This window comes from Procambarus clarkii, chromosome 91 (assembly GCF_040958095.1).
Source record: "Procambarus clarkii isolate CNS0578487 chromosome 91, FALCON_Pclarkii_2.0, whole genome shotgun sequence".
NCBI lineage: Eukaryota > Metazoa > Arthropoda > Malacostraca > Decapoda > Cambaridae > Procambarus > Procambarus clarkii.
In genome coordinates, this window is record NC_091240.1 from 10,671,545 (window position 1) to 10,688,685 (window position 17,141).

General features: G+C 39.7%; 1 protein-coding gene across 1 annotated transcript in view; it reads right to left on the reverse strand.

Moving 5' to 3' along the window:
* Nucleotides 1-13,281: 13,281 nt before the first annotated feature.
* The window catches only part of LOC123773843 (mucin-2), a 52,157-nt gene continuing 48,297 nt past the window's right edge, over nt 13,282-17,141 (reverse strand). Inside the window, exons 7-8 of the mRNA XM_069318899.1 lie at nt 14,981-17,131; nt 13,282-13,597 (exon numbers count right to left, since the gene is read on the reverse strand). Of these exons, the coding sequence (XP_069175000.1) occupies nt 13,355-13,597; nt 14,981-17,131 (2,394 nt within the window). The 3' untranslated portion in view covers nt 13,282-13,354. The remainder of the gene's footprint in view (nt 13,598-14,980; nt 17,132-17,141) is intronic.

The following is a 17,141-nucleotide window of genomic DNA, read 5'->3' on the forward strand; positions in this document are numbered from 1 at the left end:
GCGTGTTTACAGGTTACAGCTGTGTGTGTAAACTAAAGTCTTTGAAAATGTAATAAGTTATTACGAAACGCGTTCAGGAGTCAGACTAGAAATAAAAATGATTTTAGGAGAATTTTGCAACAAATCATTGTACCCTGCCCTTCGCCACTCCATTCGATTAAGGGGGTTGGTGAATCTTAGAGTGAAGTGTACCTAGACATCTAAATGTCTACATTTCTTCTTGTAAGCTCAGTGTTAGTGCAACAGAGTGTACACCTAAAGATGTCACATTACTGATGAAACGTCGAACTTTAAAAATGTAAAGATTAAGTGATCTAGTGTTTCTTCGCCCCCCAGTTGGTAGAAGATGTTTGCGTAGCATGAACTATATAGAAAAGAAAATTAATAATAGTCACAATGCTGTTGTGTTTAATGACGTGTGTATTAGAGAAAACCTGCTCCCAAAAATACAGTAATTTATATATAAATATCGCCTATATAAATATCACGAGTACCACCTCTGGTGCAATTGTAGGGACCCATAGCCTCGAAGACTAGAGTATTCAGAGCATACTGAGACTAGTATTCAGAGTATTCAGAGACTAGAGCATACTCTAGTGAATAGAGTATTCAGAGAAGACCTTGTGGATTCTCACCGAACACTTTAATATTTACAAGCCATAGATCATTAAGAAGTCTAAATGATCCGACTAGACTTCGAACCCATGACGTCTGTGATTACCCCAAAAATTCCTTGCCAAATCTAGCTTTAAAGTTGTGGATGGAGGTGGTTTCTACAACTTCTTCTTTCATTGCATTCCACTTGTTAGCCACCTGTGCATTTATTTGCCTCATTTGCATTTCCAGCTTCCCCATATGCACTATTGTCCTACTTTCTATCAATTTGAAGAGGCTGTCATTGTACACTGTGCCTATTCTCCTCAGCATCTTGTATCTTGTGATCATATCCTCTGTTTCTTCTATCCCTTAGACTTGTGACAGTGTCGTTGTTTGGAGAAACGATGTCATCTTAAATCCTTGTTGTTGTGCATTTTAAATCGCCTTGAACGAGATGTTATCTTGCCTATATATATATATATATATATATATATATATATATATATATATATATATATATATATATATATATATATATAATATATATATAAAATGTAATGCCATTGGGGCTGACAGTTGGCATGCGAGTATGTAATAGCCTAGTCTGCCTCGGAGTGAAGGACTGGTGGGCGTCGCTGCCTGAGGTGATGGCTTCACTCCCACAATATGCTGTTGCAAAATCAATTTTTATAACTGATGTGAGTTTAGTTGAACCTATTGTATTACCTTTACCTTTCCTAGAAGAATATCAAATATATATATGTTGTACCTAGTAGCCAGAACGTCGTACTCGGCCTATTGTGCAAGGCCCGATTTGCCTAATAAGCCAAATTTTCCTGAATTTATATATTTTTCTCATTTTTTCTTTTGAAATGATAAATCTGTCCATTTCATTATTTATAAGTTAATTTGTTGAAATTTGAGTTAAAACTAACGTAGATATATATAACCGAACCTAGCCAACCTTACCCAACCTAACCAACCTTACCCAACCTAACCAACCTTACCCAACCTAACCTAACCTATCTAAACCTAACCTAAACTAACTCAACTAAGTCAATAATGCATGTTCTTAATATAATATATTAAGAATAATTTAAATAAACTAATTGGAAGCAATTTATTGAAAATAAAGAAAATCACTCGGCCTATTAGGCAAATCGGGCCTTGCATAGTAAGCCGAGAAATGCGTTCTGGCTACTAGGTACGACATATATATATATTTGTGTATATAAAGGTTCATCAGCGCCCATTGGGTGTGTCTTCATCTTGGCTGGAGCCCTGAAGATGTCTTGGGAAATACTCGTGTTCTTACCACTCTAGTTTGTACCTTATGGATGTGTGTTTGCTTGACGTTCATGTGCTTATTGTGAGGCCTCTCACTCCTGTGAGAATAACAGGGAAGTGAACCAGTGTGCTTGTTGGTGAGGGATTGTACATCTGTATGAACGAATGTACATGGGTATGAGTGAGTATACATGGGTATGAGTGAGTATACATGGGTATGAGTGAGTATACATGGGTATGAGCGCGTATACATGGGTATGAGCGCGTATACATGGGGTATGAGCGCGTATACATGGGTATGAGTATACATGGGTATGAGCGCGTATACATGGGTATGAGTATACATGGGTATGAGCGCGTATACATGGGTATGAGTATACATGGGTATGAGCGCGTATACATGGGTATGAGTATACATGGGTATGAGTGCGTATACATGGGTATGAGTGAGTATACATGGGTATGAGTGAGTATACATGGGTATGAGCGCGTATACATGGGTATGAGTATACATGGGTATGAGCGCGTATACATGGGTATGAGCGCGTATACATGGGTATGAGCGCGTATACATGGGTATGAGTGAGTATACATGGGTATGAGCGCGTATACATGGGTATGAGCGCGTATACATGGGTATGAGCGCGTATACATGGGTATGAGCGCGTATACATGGGTATGAGTGAGTATACATGGGTATGAGCGCGTATACATGGGTATGAGCGCGTATACATGGGTATGAGCGCGTATACATGGATATGAGCGCGTATACATGGGTATGAGCGCGTATACATGGGTATGAGCGCGTATACATGGGTATGAGCGCGTATACATGGGTATGAGTGAGTATACATGGGTATGAGTGCGTGTACGTATGTGTGAGCGAGTATACATCGGTATGAGCGAGTATACATAGGTATGAGCGAGTATACATGGGTATGAACTCGTATACATGGGTATGAGTGCGTGTACGTATGTGTGAACAGGCACCTCTATGTGTCGTTTGAGCTTATGCGCATCTTGGTAGCAAGATGCCGACTCCCATATTTAAAACGACAAGTCATTGGAAAGCATTAATAATAACAATAATAAAAACTAAATTGCCCTAGGCTTCGTAACCAGTTATTCGTGACGTCCTGTGTGCCACAGTTTCGTAATTAGAGCAAAATAACCGTATACTCTATATCGTTAATTGAAAAGTAGTTTTGACATCGTGCTTATTTCAATATAATACAATTCGTTCTTGATGACCGAGCCTGACCCAGCCTCGTGCGAAGCGCGCGTACATGCGATCTGACTCTTGCCAGTGGGTTCAAATCAAAACTTCTAATTCAGATACAGATTGAAAGTGAGAGGAGGCTCAGTGGTCATGTTTAAATGTGACTGTAACTCTGTAAATTGACAAATATTTCAACCCGTTCTCGCACTTGCTTTTAGTCAATATTGGCTTATTAAATAAGTGCATATGTTACATACTATTTGATTGTGAATAATTTTAGTTTACCTTGAAAAGCTTCATAGAAAAAAACGACATCATCTAACCTTCTTAGTATGTTAAGATAAGCATCTTATTGCTTCTTATTTACAATTATTACTTAACCTATCAACGGTATTGGTTAAGTAATAATTGTAATTAAGAAGCAATAAGATGCTTATCTTAACATACTAAGAAGGTTAGGTGAGGTCGGGGTTTTTTATGAAGTTTTTCAAGGTAAACTAAAATATTCACAATCAATTAGTATGTAACATATGCACTTATTAAATAAGCCAATATTGACTATAACCAAGTGCGAGAACGGGTTGAATATTTACAGGGTTACTAGTTCGTAATCCCCCCCCCCCCCCCCTCCGCTTTGCTGCATCTGAAGTTATCAGTCAATGAAAGTCCTTGACCATAAACAAAAATCGATATACTGATATACACTGAGAAGAGTATTCCGATTATCGATGAATATACACAGAAAGTTAACTTTAATGCTGTCTACGTCTTAAATATCCTTGTGTGATGGCTTGTGAGCTTTTGTGGGGGCCTTAAAAGCGCTCCAGAGGATCAATATCAAATTAGAATCTGCGAAACTCGAGTGTTATAGACTGTCGAGTCTAATTTCGGGGAGATGCCACAGTACGCATTTTGTAATTGCCATTTAAGAAAAATAAAATATCTGTACTTGAAATCATTGGCAAGTAATAAGATAAGACAATAAGATATAATAATAATAATAATGATGATGATAAAAATGATAATAAGATATAATAAGACAACAATAAGATATCGTGCCTAAAAGAAGATGTACCAGGAACTTCATATAGTTATTTTAAGTTAAATATAGCATAGAACAGAGTACAAGGTTCCGAGCTCTCTGAACCACCGAACGCCAGGCTTCGAGTACTCCAAACACTAGGTTTCGAACATTTTTCTTCAGTGCCTATAAGTGTCTCTGTAATGCCATCATAGTCAAGCTGACAAAACCTCAAACAAACAAAAGTTTCTCACTAGTGCCAAATGAAAGTTCTGACTTTCATTTTATCATTATAGCTTTGGAGAACATGTTCAATTGAAATAAATTGTTGTGATTGCTTTGTGATCTTTATATATATATATATATATATATATATATATATATATATATATATATATATATATATATATATATAAAAATTTGTGAGGGTACCACCTCTGGTGCCAATGTGGGGACCCATAGCCTCGGAGAAGAAAATAAAAAGTATTCAGAGGAGACCTTGTGGTTTCTCACTGAACACTAATATTATCTTCTCCTACCACCCCCATTCTTTTGTATGTACACATATATATTTACTTTATTTGAACTTTGTTACAAAAAAGGAGTTACATATGGGTTACAAAGATGGTTATCATAGGTTGTCGAGTTCCTCCAGCTCCTCAGATGGCGGGCAGGAACCCTGGATGCAGTGCGCATTTCCCCTCTGTATCGCCACACTGAGGCGCTGGAAAGTATATATATATATATATATATATATATATATATATATATATATATATATATATATATATATATATATATAAAATAGGGGTACCGCCTCTGGTGCAATTGTAGGGATCCACAGACTCGAAGAAGAAAATAAAGAGTATTCAGAGAAGACCTAGTGGATTCTCACTGAACTCTTTAATATTTTCTTCTCCTACCACCCCTATTATTTATATATATATATTATTTTACTTTATTGCAATGCTACAGTTTACAGAGAACACACACATATATAACAATATAACAATCAGTGTTCAAAAATCTCGTCCAGGTCCTCGGGGGTCGGGTGCGTACCCAGGATACAGCACGCATTTCCCCCTCTGAACGGCGACACTGAGGCCCTGGAACAGGAAACTGGCCGCTCTTGGGTCTTTACTTTTCCCAATAAGTTCCTCGCCCACCTCTTTTAAGAACTTAAGTGCACATTTACCCCAGGCGCCCAGTGTCTCAGAGCCTTTCGGTACGAACCTGTAACAACGTTCTATGTCTCTGTACTTGTGGGTTTTCTGGGTCTCCCTGAAGGTGGCCGCCCCGCCTCCCTCAACTGTGCTGTAAGGTAGATAGGTATCAGCCAATATAGACGCACACGTGTTATCCCATACGACCTGTTTACCTTCCCTCCACGGCTGCAGGGTGACTCCATCTGGGCAATACATGTAACCCGCTGCTCGGTATGCATACACTGAGAGTTGTATCCCTCGTCTCCGTACATGTATACTGAGAGGTTAACTTTAACTATGTTCAGGACTACAGTATACTTGCTGGTTGGTCAGTAAGCTATTGTGTTGGCTTTACTAACCACAGCTTGATGTATCTTGAGGTTGTCTTGAGGATTTCGGGGCTTAGCGTCCCCGCGGCCCGGTCCTCGATCAGGCCTTCTTTTTGTTACACACCCCCCAGGAAGCAGCCCGTAGCAGCTGTCTAACTCCCAGGTACTTATTTACTGCTAGGTAACAGGGGGCATCAGGGTAAAAAGAAACATTTTGCCCATTTGTCTCCGCCTCCACCGGGGATCGAACCCGGAATCTCAGGACTACGAATCCGAAGCGTTGCCCATTCAGCTGTCAGTCGCCCCCAAAAACGATAGGCTTTAAATCAAACTCCAAACATAATTGATAACGTTTATATCTAGGTGGAAATAACAAAATAAGTCTTTCTCATATTTTAGCCAATTGAAAAATAACACAACTGCAGTGCTTGGTTGGGAGTGGCTTGAAGGTTGAGCGAATATGACAATGAACTCTTTTAAGTGTAATAAGTTGAGGAACAATGCACATTCAACCTATTTATCTTTTAGTCATTTACGTTCTAAAAAATAAATTGTTAGTTTTTTTAGTGCGATTAAATTCGTGCAAATCTTTCCATATTTCAGGTACTAAATTCTGCTAACAACTGTCTTGTCTCACTTCTCAAGTGCCTTGACTTAGCGCTCTCTCCTGATCACTACCTTACTTCCTCTAGTGTATTGGCTCCTCAGGTGTATTACATCATTCCATTATCTTGGCTGGCTTAAGTTGTCGTCACATATTGGATGACTCATCTTTCAATTATACCTGGAAAGTATAATTGTACCCAAACATATCCTCACGATATGTTTGGATCCTGCTGACATTTGGTTAGTGATCCAAACACTTTTTACACTTTCTTCAGTGTCTTTCAGATTTTGCTCGTCAAATATAAATCTAATTTAACCGAGAGACACAGTCAAAGGGATTGCGATTTATATAAGCAATGCCTATACAAATCCTAATTGATTATAGGATTTATGTAGGATTTGATATAGGATTTATATAAGCAATGCCTACAGAAGTCTTGAATGATACTTTATTCCAATTTATTTGTACTTAATTCGTTGTATATTAAAAAATGAATACAGTTTCGTGTGTTTCTATAGATTCTGGGAGAGAAATATAGACGCCAGGAAACAAAAAACGGTTTTAGTAGATCGTCTTCCCATTGTATGGGAGACATTTCTACCCTATTAAATAAGTGCACAAATTCTCGTAACGACATTCAACACTACGGCTTAAAGAAAGGTTATTTTGTTGCATATTTCTCATATTGAAAGTCTGTTTAGATACTAATATAAGATTTGTGCTTAACGTCAGCAATAAATATATTAATTTAATAAACTAATGTTGGTGTTCACTCAAATATCTTATATATTTATATGTACGGCGTGTTCAGAAGTGTGATTATACAACCCGTTCTCGCAAATTCGTAAAGTCAATATTGGCTTATTAAATAAGTGCATAGGTGACATACTAAACATAATAGATACCCTTAAAAAGCTTCATAGAAAACACCGACCTTACCTAACCTTGTTAGTATCTTAAGATAAGCTTCTTATAGCTTCGTAATTACAATTGTTACTTAACCTATTATAGGTATAGGTTAAGTAATAATTGTAATTACAAAGCAATAAGATTCTTATCTTAACATACTAACAAGGTTAGGTAAGGTCGGTGTTTTCTATGAAGCTTTTTAAGGGTATATATTATGTTTAGTATATCACCTATGCACGTAGTTAATAAGTCAATATTGACTTTACGAATTTGCGAGAACGGGTTGGATTATATTAGGTGTCGATGGTATCCTAAGTGTGATGAACCTCTCGGGTTCTAAATAAACTTAAGAAGAGAACACTAATGTTTCTATCACATGTTCGTCATGAAATAACAAATCCGCCATTTTTATTCTGAAAAAATAGAATCAGAGAGTGGTAATTCATTATAAAATATAATCATATGGACTCCGTCTACTTTTCTAGTGCAAATCCTGTACTACCTGTTGATCATGACTTAATACATTATTTAGTCTTAATAATTGATGGTTCATAAACCCATTTAAAGCCTCGTATTATCATGAAATGCGAACCATTTTATGACTAGAAATTGCTACAGTTTACAAGATGGTTAATAATAATGATAGCGGTGCAGTAATGTGTAATGGGGCTTCACCAGCACTATAACTTAACCCAAGTGGGTGTTTTGCTGCCAAAAGCCGTAAATTAAAGGAGAAACGGCTCCCCTGGGGACGTTTGAAGGCCTTGGTGTGGCCGGGTATTTTTAATTTACCTTTCCACCAATTGTTTTTATTTGTTTATGTACTAGTTTGTATGTTCTTTATATTTCTCAGGAATTTGTGGTTTTAGAGTTGAATAATATATATTTTTTTCATTATTGAATAATATACAATATAAAGATCATATCTACATCAATTTAGAAGGGAATTATATTATATAGTTTATATTTATTTTTATATACCACATTATATATAGTTTATATAATTCTCAGTAAACTAATTTTTCATATCACCGAGCATGAGCCGTTTACGGGCTATTCATGCCCGTGCCACCTTTTGGTGGCTTAATTTTCATCAATCATGAGCCGTAAACCCCAAATATTATACTTGATCCTGCCTCGCAAGAACTTCAATATTTTGTCTACTGAAAAACCCTCCTGCCTGCCTATCCATACACAAAAAATTAAACCAGAAAGTAGTATAAGTGGACTGTTCCCGGTGACATCTCTGTACCAGGCAGCTGATAAAGATGTGTTAAAGATGAATGTGTCTCACGAGATTCTGTTTTCCCTATTCTGTTCATAATTCTTTGTTTTCAACCGGTGCTAGCTGGCCTGTTGATATTTAGGCTTTTTAAGGTGTTTTAATGATGGAGTGGAAACACTGCTCTGATTAAGTTTATATTACATGGTGACTTAGAGTTTTTAAGTGCTTAGAAAGACTTTTGATATTAGTGTTAACCATTACAATGTTTGGTATAAGCATAGAGGACGGTTTGATGGCAAACTTTTTGGTTTGAAATGTGGAGGCATTGTTAGTCATTCTGACTAACCTAGCGGAACATGTGTGGGACAGGAGACTAGTTGGGAGGGTAAGGTGTAGGAAGAAAGAGATGGGAGAAAGCACTGTGGAGAAGGGGATGTTGGGAATAGGTAGGTTATTGTTTACGAGAGAGGGGAGGGGGTGCAAGTGAAGTTTTAAAAGTAACAAAATCATCTGGTATTATGTGTGTGCATGATATTTACAATATGATGTCAACATATTCTTGAACTTGCGATGAAGATTGCAAGTGTTAATGACAAATTATCTGAACGATTTGAACATAGATGTGTTGTTTCCATTGTAAAAGCAGGTAATCTGGGCGAATAGCCTGGTCTCCGTCAAATTATCAATTGCGACTTGTTTTTCATCTGAGATTGCAGAGGCTGCATTACGGCAAGACGCTAATGGTGAGACGCGCGTGTGTACGTGTGATAATTTCACCCTCCAGGTAAGTAGATCGCTGACGACTCGCTTACACCCAGTACACATTATTAGAGCCAATTTAAAAAAGTTGTTAAGAAAACATCCAGCGCACAAAAAACGGGTTACACAAGAGTTCAACAGTGATGCTGTAGTGAATGACTAGGCTAACCTCCCTGCCTTAGTTGTTCTTTTCATTTACTTAACCTCCTTGAGGTTACCTTGAGGTGCTTCCGGGGCTTAGCGTCCCCGCGGCCCGGTCGTCGACCAGGCCTCCTGGTTGCCGGACTGATCAACCAGGCTGTTGGACGCGGCTGCTCGCAGCCTGACGTATGAGTCACAGTTACTATTTATGGCAACCTCACTTGCATTTAAATTACCGGTGAACCAGAAACAGTACGTGATCCTGGCGATGTGTCACAAACGGGCCAATGTTCCTTACTACCTATGTTATAATGTTCTGTTGAGAAACTCGGTGTCGGTAAGGTATTTATTTGAGTACGGAGGCTGCATCTATTCCTAAAGAATGTTGCTTCAAAGTAACATACATTTTCAATTAGGATATTTCTATATAGCTATTATAATTATACGATTTATTCGATAATTACTTTGAAGGAAGAGTTGACACCATGGATTTCCACACGACTAGTGTCTAACTATGGAGGCACAGTAGCGTCTACGTCCTCTGGTGACCAATCGCGGGGACTTGGGTCAATCTCCGTTCGAGTCAGAAACAGATGGGCGCGTTTCCTTTTTTCATCTTGCAGTAAAATAGTTACCCGAGGGTGAGGCAATTTTGTGGGTTTCATACTAAGAGAAGGTCCGTAGTCGGCCTAGGGAGAAGCGTAACAAGGCTTCCTGTTCCCAAACTAAGGTATTTTTTTTCTGCATTCCACGACGGAGACCTGTCGAGCGAGGCTCACCTCATATCCACCACTTGCGTCGTGAGATATAAATTAAGCTCTTTGTGTCGTCTTTAGATGCTCCAAATGCTTCGTTAGTAGCTTAGACCATGTTAATTAGATCAGAAATGGCTTCAATGTTTCGCTAAATGTGATGACAAAATATTATCTTTAATGGTGTTAATTTGATGCAATCGAGCGAAGATAGGTTACAGAGAGGTCAACAACTTGTGTGTCATCATTGCTGCAAGAGATCAACTTCAGCCCCGCCCTCTTTCCTCAGTGGCAGGTGTAATTGGCAGAATTGGAGGTGGTTTTTGTCATGAGACGGAGAGGGTAAAAGATGGAGGCTTGGAGAAGAATAGGTTTGGAGATGGAGACTGAGAGTTGGAGATGCTAGCTTGGGAAGTTAGGACAATGAGATTATTTTTATTTTTTTAGATTTTTAGATTTTTATTTTTTTTTCCTCGGGGCAGCAAATCGTGGAAACCCGTGCGCGTATCACGAGGGCAACCCATCCTACAAATTGTAATAAGTGCATTTTCTTAGTGCCATAAATAGTACATAATTGCACTTATGGGTCTGTTACATTTACCTCCCATTTATTCTCCTCGTTTTCTATTAAGACTCAGAATTATGGTATGAAATTTTTACTTCCAATTAACATTACAAAAGCGATCACAATTCATCACAATCGACTTGAGAATTGTCCAGGACGGACCGAAACGTCGTTGTCCCTTCAACTTCTAGTGTGTGGTCTGGTCAACATTTCAAAAGTTTTAAATATCAGGAATTTCTCTTTCAGTTTTATTAAACAATAGAGATTTTATACAAATTAAAAAAATATCCTGAGTTACTTTAAAATTTATTGATATATTTAAGTTTGGTTTTATTAGTTTTATAAAACTGTAATATCAATATAGCTATAGCTTAGGTACTAATTGTAATTAAGAAGCAATAAAATGCTTATCTTCAAACACTAAGAAAGTTAGGGAAAGTCATGGTTTTCTATTCAGCTTTTCAGGTAAACTCAAATATTCACATTATATTTGATAGTGCGATTTAATACTAAGTGAAAATAAGTACAATTCCTGACTGCTATGAATAGTACATAATTGCACTTGTGCTGTTACATTTACCTCCCCATTTTTGGAGGACGGGCTGCACGGGGGCCATGATATGTTCAGATAGTGCCTAAGAGTTTGGAAGGCACCATCCAGTGCCTCAACTTACTTTTGACGAGGTAACCGCTCACACTCATGCCCGTAGCTGTAAAAAATAAGCAAATCGAAAGCTTTGAACAGAAAAAACTTGAGGAATAAACTTACTGTAATACTAAAAATATATATTTAGCAATAAAAACAATCCAGGTAACTTTCTTACATTTTCCTTCATCTCGTGGGTCATCACTGTTGTGCTTGAACGGCTTTTCAGATTTTGATAAATTCAATAATTGCTTATTGATAATATTTGTTGGAGTCGATCAGAATTTTGCTCAAATCGAATATAAAATCTGAGCAGTTTGATGAGATTCCGATATATTTTTTCTGAAATTCTTGTTTTCTTTTGGAAAGGGGATAAAATTGTTGCAAATTATAAGAAAATTTATAATAAAATTCCCTGAGTTTCTTAGTAGTTCTGCCTACTTCAGAAGAAACCTACTGAAATGTTCAACATAATATATGATTCTTGGGTAATTTATAACATTTCTTTCAGTTCATGGGTTATGCATTTCGTACTTGAAATACATACTTATAGTTGAAGACTTTTCCTTGATATTTTTACTAAAGTGTACAAGCAATTGATTTGTAATCATTACACCAGTCTATGTTCATTACCAATTTGATTACCTTTTCTTCACAGTTGATGTACGATATTGCTAGATTAGAACTGGGTATGTTCGGTTAGGTTATGTTGAGTTAGCATAGACTATGTTACATTAGGTTGGGTTAGGTTAGAGTAGGCAAAATATTAAAGTTTAGACTTTCGATAATTCAAATTTATCATAAGAATACAGAACCGGTCACTGATGTCCTAAATGTGACATCACGTGTTATGCCACGTTCTTGTACGGACCTGATTTATTCAGTTCTGGAGCCAAATACGCCAGCTTCGTTATAAGAAGGTATTCTTTTGGCTTGTATCCAATGAGCGCGGTGCTTCCTGGGTCAACACCCTACCACAAATGAGATCAGTCGATACCCTATCTTCCATATTATCGTTTCGAGGACCGACGTCCCTGCGGCCCGGTCTCTGACTAGGCCTCCTGGTTGGTCATCTGGTCAACCAGGCTGTTGAACGCGGCTGCTCGCAGCGTTATGTATGAATCACAGCCTGGTTGATTAGGTATCCTATGAATGTTAGTGAAGTCAGTTGATACTATAACAGTTTGTAAGGTCAGTCCATACCGCCACCACAACAGTTTGTAAGGTCAGTCGATAACGTCCCACAACAGATTGTAAAGTCAGTTTTGAGTCGATAGTATCAAGAGAGCAGTCTCGCCTTTCAATATATGTTAAACAGTGTAGGTTATAGACTCTAAAACTTAAGTTTTATTATGTATAGAATACTGCAACGTTGTCCAAAATAAAAAATAACAAGTTATGGTTTATCAAGCTTTAGGCTGAAAATGTACAATAAAAACAACAGGCAAGCTTGAGCATTTTATTCCCCTGTAATATCTATAATTGTACTTAGCACACCAAAGCAGTAGGAAAGATGAAACCAGTGGTAGATATGGCGGGAAAAGAGAGAGAACACACACACCCAAGAGGCTGCAACACCACAGCTTTCATCCCATGTATTGCTGGCAAAACATGAGAGATCACAACCCAACCAGTCGGGGATACGTTGTTAGAGGAACTTAATCACTCGACGTATCTCAGCTTGGTTTAACGTTATATCAGAAGGTAAACGATGTAGATGTAACAATGATTCAACGGTGTTGATACTGAATTGATTGGACGTTGCTTGAGCATGATTTGCACGCTGGGTTGTTTGCATGATATGATTGTATGTTCGAATCTCTGGAATAAACAGCACGTGTGTCGAAGTGTCTCTGGTGCCTGTAGTAACAGTAAGCAGAGCGGTTTTATATAATATAAATATATTTACAAAATTTAAATAGTTTCTGCAAAAAACAGTAGTTTGAAGATAACACGGAAGAAATAGGTTTCAAACCCGAATTATAACAGGAAATTTCGTTTTCTTTTTCGCAATCACTATGTAGCCTGTCTAACGACACCACAGTAATATTAGAAGTACTAAGAGCCGTGTCACATGTGTAATAAATTACTGCTAATTATAATTATAGCCTGGAGGTGTTGGAGATGGATAGTTAGCCTCGCCTTCATAGGCTACCTTGGCTACATAGCCTTGGTCGCTGTCAGCTGTATAGGAAACAACTTGCTTGCGACTGTCAGGGAGAACTACTGAGTACTCGCCGGTGGTCAGTATTCCATCAGAGTTTGCTCTGTGGCTGTAGAAGTTTCCGCTCTTTTCGTCGTTCACAGTATAAGCGAAGTCGAACGGCATCCCTTTCTGTGGACGAGATAAAGCTGACGTGAGGTAATTGCACCCGACAATAGGAAAATATATCATCTTATGAAAGAATAGCAAAATAGGAAATATATCATTAAAATATATTCAATATAATATTCGATATAATGTTGTTACATACAAATTATTGTATATTATACAAGATATGATTGAAAAATGCCGAAAATTAATATACAAAGAAGCATTATCTGAGTACAGAAAGTATAAGTATATATACTGGACGGAATTCCCCACTAATGCGTACATTATCTGAGGATATACTTTAGGTGTGACCACTCGAAAATTAAATCTCATTTAGACATAAATCCCCAGCGTCAAAATATGATGTACTTCAAATCACAGCGGCTCGCAAAATTGCAGGCTTTCAAGTTTTCTATTCGTGGGGTCCTCGGATAGCTTAGGCTCGGGCAATTTAGTACATTATTTTTGTGACGTGGCTACGCAAGAGGACGGGCTGGGTCAGCAAGCTATTATGGGGTCTTAATAAAACTCTCGTGGTTGAGAGGTTTTAATCCACACACCAAATTGAAGAACTTTTATATCTGGCCTAGGCTTCTCAAGCAATTTCAGGTTAATAGTGCTGTGTAATTATTAACAGAGACCTGGCATTTGGCAATCCATACAAGAGATATATCTACAGAAAACAGTACACCATTTATTGGTGTATATACAGTAAGAATATACTTTGGTCCGAAATCTAATTCTAGGATAAAGTATGCTTGCTGGTTCGGCAGTAACCATTTGTGGTAGCTTTAATAACTAAACAGGGGTTGATGGGTCTTAAAATCAACACCAAACCAATTCTTTCTTTATCCCTTAGCATCTCAAAATAGCGGCTTGGTACACCAGAATTCTATAGTATAGACAGATAATCAGGATATTTTGTTCCACAATTCTTCTGTAGGTACTCATGAACAGATGCTTATGGAAAATCAGTTTCACTGTTCAATAATGTGCAACAAATCCATGGTGCTTTGCAGGGCTAAATAATAAAATATGCCACGCGTCATAGTAATAATTTCACTGTTGTTGTTTTAGATTCTGCTACTCGGAACAAAAAGTTCCAAGCAGCACCTATGGTGTACGACGGGCTATGGTGACCCCGTCGTACTTACCTGGCACAGGAGATGTGCCTAATTTCACTCTTCTACCAACTAAACGGCATTATAAAATAACGAATCATAACACTTTGCGAAGTTAAGTCTTCAGAAACATAGGCAATCATTCACATAACGGGTTCCACTTCTGCAGATCCCTAGTATTGCAAAATACCATTAATCTCTGATTTCATTGCTGACACTGCGTAAGGGGGATACTACACGTCTAATAAATTATATAATAATAAAATGATATACATATTCATACCTGATTATACGATGGACCAGTATTATAGCCAGAAGTTAGCTGCCGTGATTGAAGGGATGCATCTTGTGACGACAGAAGCGAGTTTTGTTTATCAAATGAGCCCGCCACACCACCTGCAAACCCAGACGCTCCATACGAGCCTGTTTGTCCAGTTGAGCCCTGGGAACCTGTATATCCGGCAGAGCCCCGGGAACCTGCATATCCGGCAGAGCCCTGGGAACCTGCATATCCGGTAGAGCCCTGGGAACCTGCATATCCGGTAGAGCCCTGGGAACCTGCATATCCGGCAGAGCCCTGAGAACCGGCCAGGTTGGTGCCAGTGAATGGCACAGGACCATAGGCAGTGTTGGCTCCCCCGAAGGAGCCAGCTGGTCCCACGCCGCCGGCCGATGCGCTGCCAAAACCAACATTTATGACCTCATTAGAGGATTTGTAAGCTGACGAGGATTCTGATGAGAAACTTGAGGACTGTGATGAGTGAGAAGATGAACCAAAGCTCTGTCTAGGTGCAGTGTAGGATGGTACAGGTGTACCGTACGTTGGTTTAGGTGTAGTATAGGAAGGTTGGGGTGGAACGTAGGTCGGTTTAGGGGTACCATAGGTCGGCTTAGGTGGTGTATAAGATGGTCGAGGAGGACCATAGGATGGTTGGGGTGGAACATAAGTAGGTTTAGGGGTACCATAGGTCGGTTTAGGGGGACCATAGGATGGTTGAGGTGGAACATAGGTCGGTTTAGGAGTACCATAGGATGGTTGAGGTGGAACATAGTTCGGTTTAGGGGTACCATAGGTCGGTTTAGGGGGACCATAGGATGGTTGGGGTGGAACATAGGTCGGTTTAGGGGGACCATAGGATGGTTGAGGTGGAACATAGGTCGGTTTAGGGGTGCCATAGGTCGGTTTAGGGGTACCATAGGTCGGTTTAGGGGGACCATAGGATGGTTGGGGTGGAACATAGGTCGGTTTAGGGGGACCATAGGATGGTTGAGGTGGAACATAGGTTGGTTTAGGGGTACCATAGGTCGGTTTAGGGGTACCGTAGGTCGGCTTAGGTGGCGTATAAGATGGTCGAGGAGGACCATAGGATGGTTGGGGTGGAACATAAGTAGGTTTAGGGGTACCATAGGTCGGTTTAGGGGTACCATAGGTCGGTTTAGGGGGACCATAGGATGGTTGAGGTGGAACATAGGTCGGTTTAGGGGTACCATAGGTCGGTTTAGGGGTACCATAGGTCGGTTTAGGAGTACCGTAGGTCGGCTTAGGTGGTGTATAGGATGGTCGAGGAGGACCATAGGATGGTTGAGGTGGAACATAGGTTGGTTTAGGGGTACCATAGGTTGGTTTAGGGGTACCATAGGTTGGTTTAGGGGTACCATAGGTCAGTTTAGGGGTACCATAGGTCGGTTTAGGGGTTCCATAGGTTGGTTTAGGGGTACCGTAGGTCGGTTTAGGGGTACCGTAGGTCGGCTTAGGTGGTGTATAAGATGGTCGAGGAGGACCATAGGATGGCTGGGGTGGAACATAAGTAGGTTTAGGGGTACGATAGGTCGGTTTAGGGGTACCATAGGTTGGTTTAGGGGTACCATAGGTTGGTTTAGGGGTACCATAGGTTGGTTTAGGGGTACCATAGGTTGGTTTAGGGGTACCATAGGTTGGTTTAGGGGTACCATAGGTTGGTTTAGGGGTACCATAGGTCGGTTTAGGGGTACCATAGGTTGGTTTAGGGGTACCATAGGTTGGTTTAGGGGTACCATAGGTCGGTTTAGGGGTACCATAGATCGGTCTAGGTGGTGTATAGGATGGTCCTGGTGCATGTTTATAGGGTTTGGGTGTAGTTATGCCATATGGCGGAGGATCGTAAGACGGCCCAGGACTTGGTTGGCCGAAATCAGAGTCAATAGAGGGTAAACCGAAAGCTAGGCCGGCTAGAGCATCGTCAGGAGCGAGACCCACTGGTGGAAGGTATCCCGTGTCAGGCTCCGTGTAGGTGGGCCGGATCTGGTCTAGGTCCTCGCCTGGGAGGCCGAATGACTTGAACGGTGCATCGTAGGTGTACCCATCCTTGGTCTGAGGCTCCGGCTCTGCCCCAGCGTCCGGTGACGGACCAGCCAGTCCCAGGACACTCACCACCGCCCCACTCAACACTACCACCTGCAACACA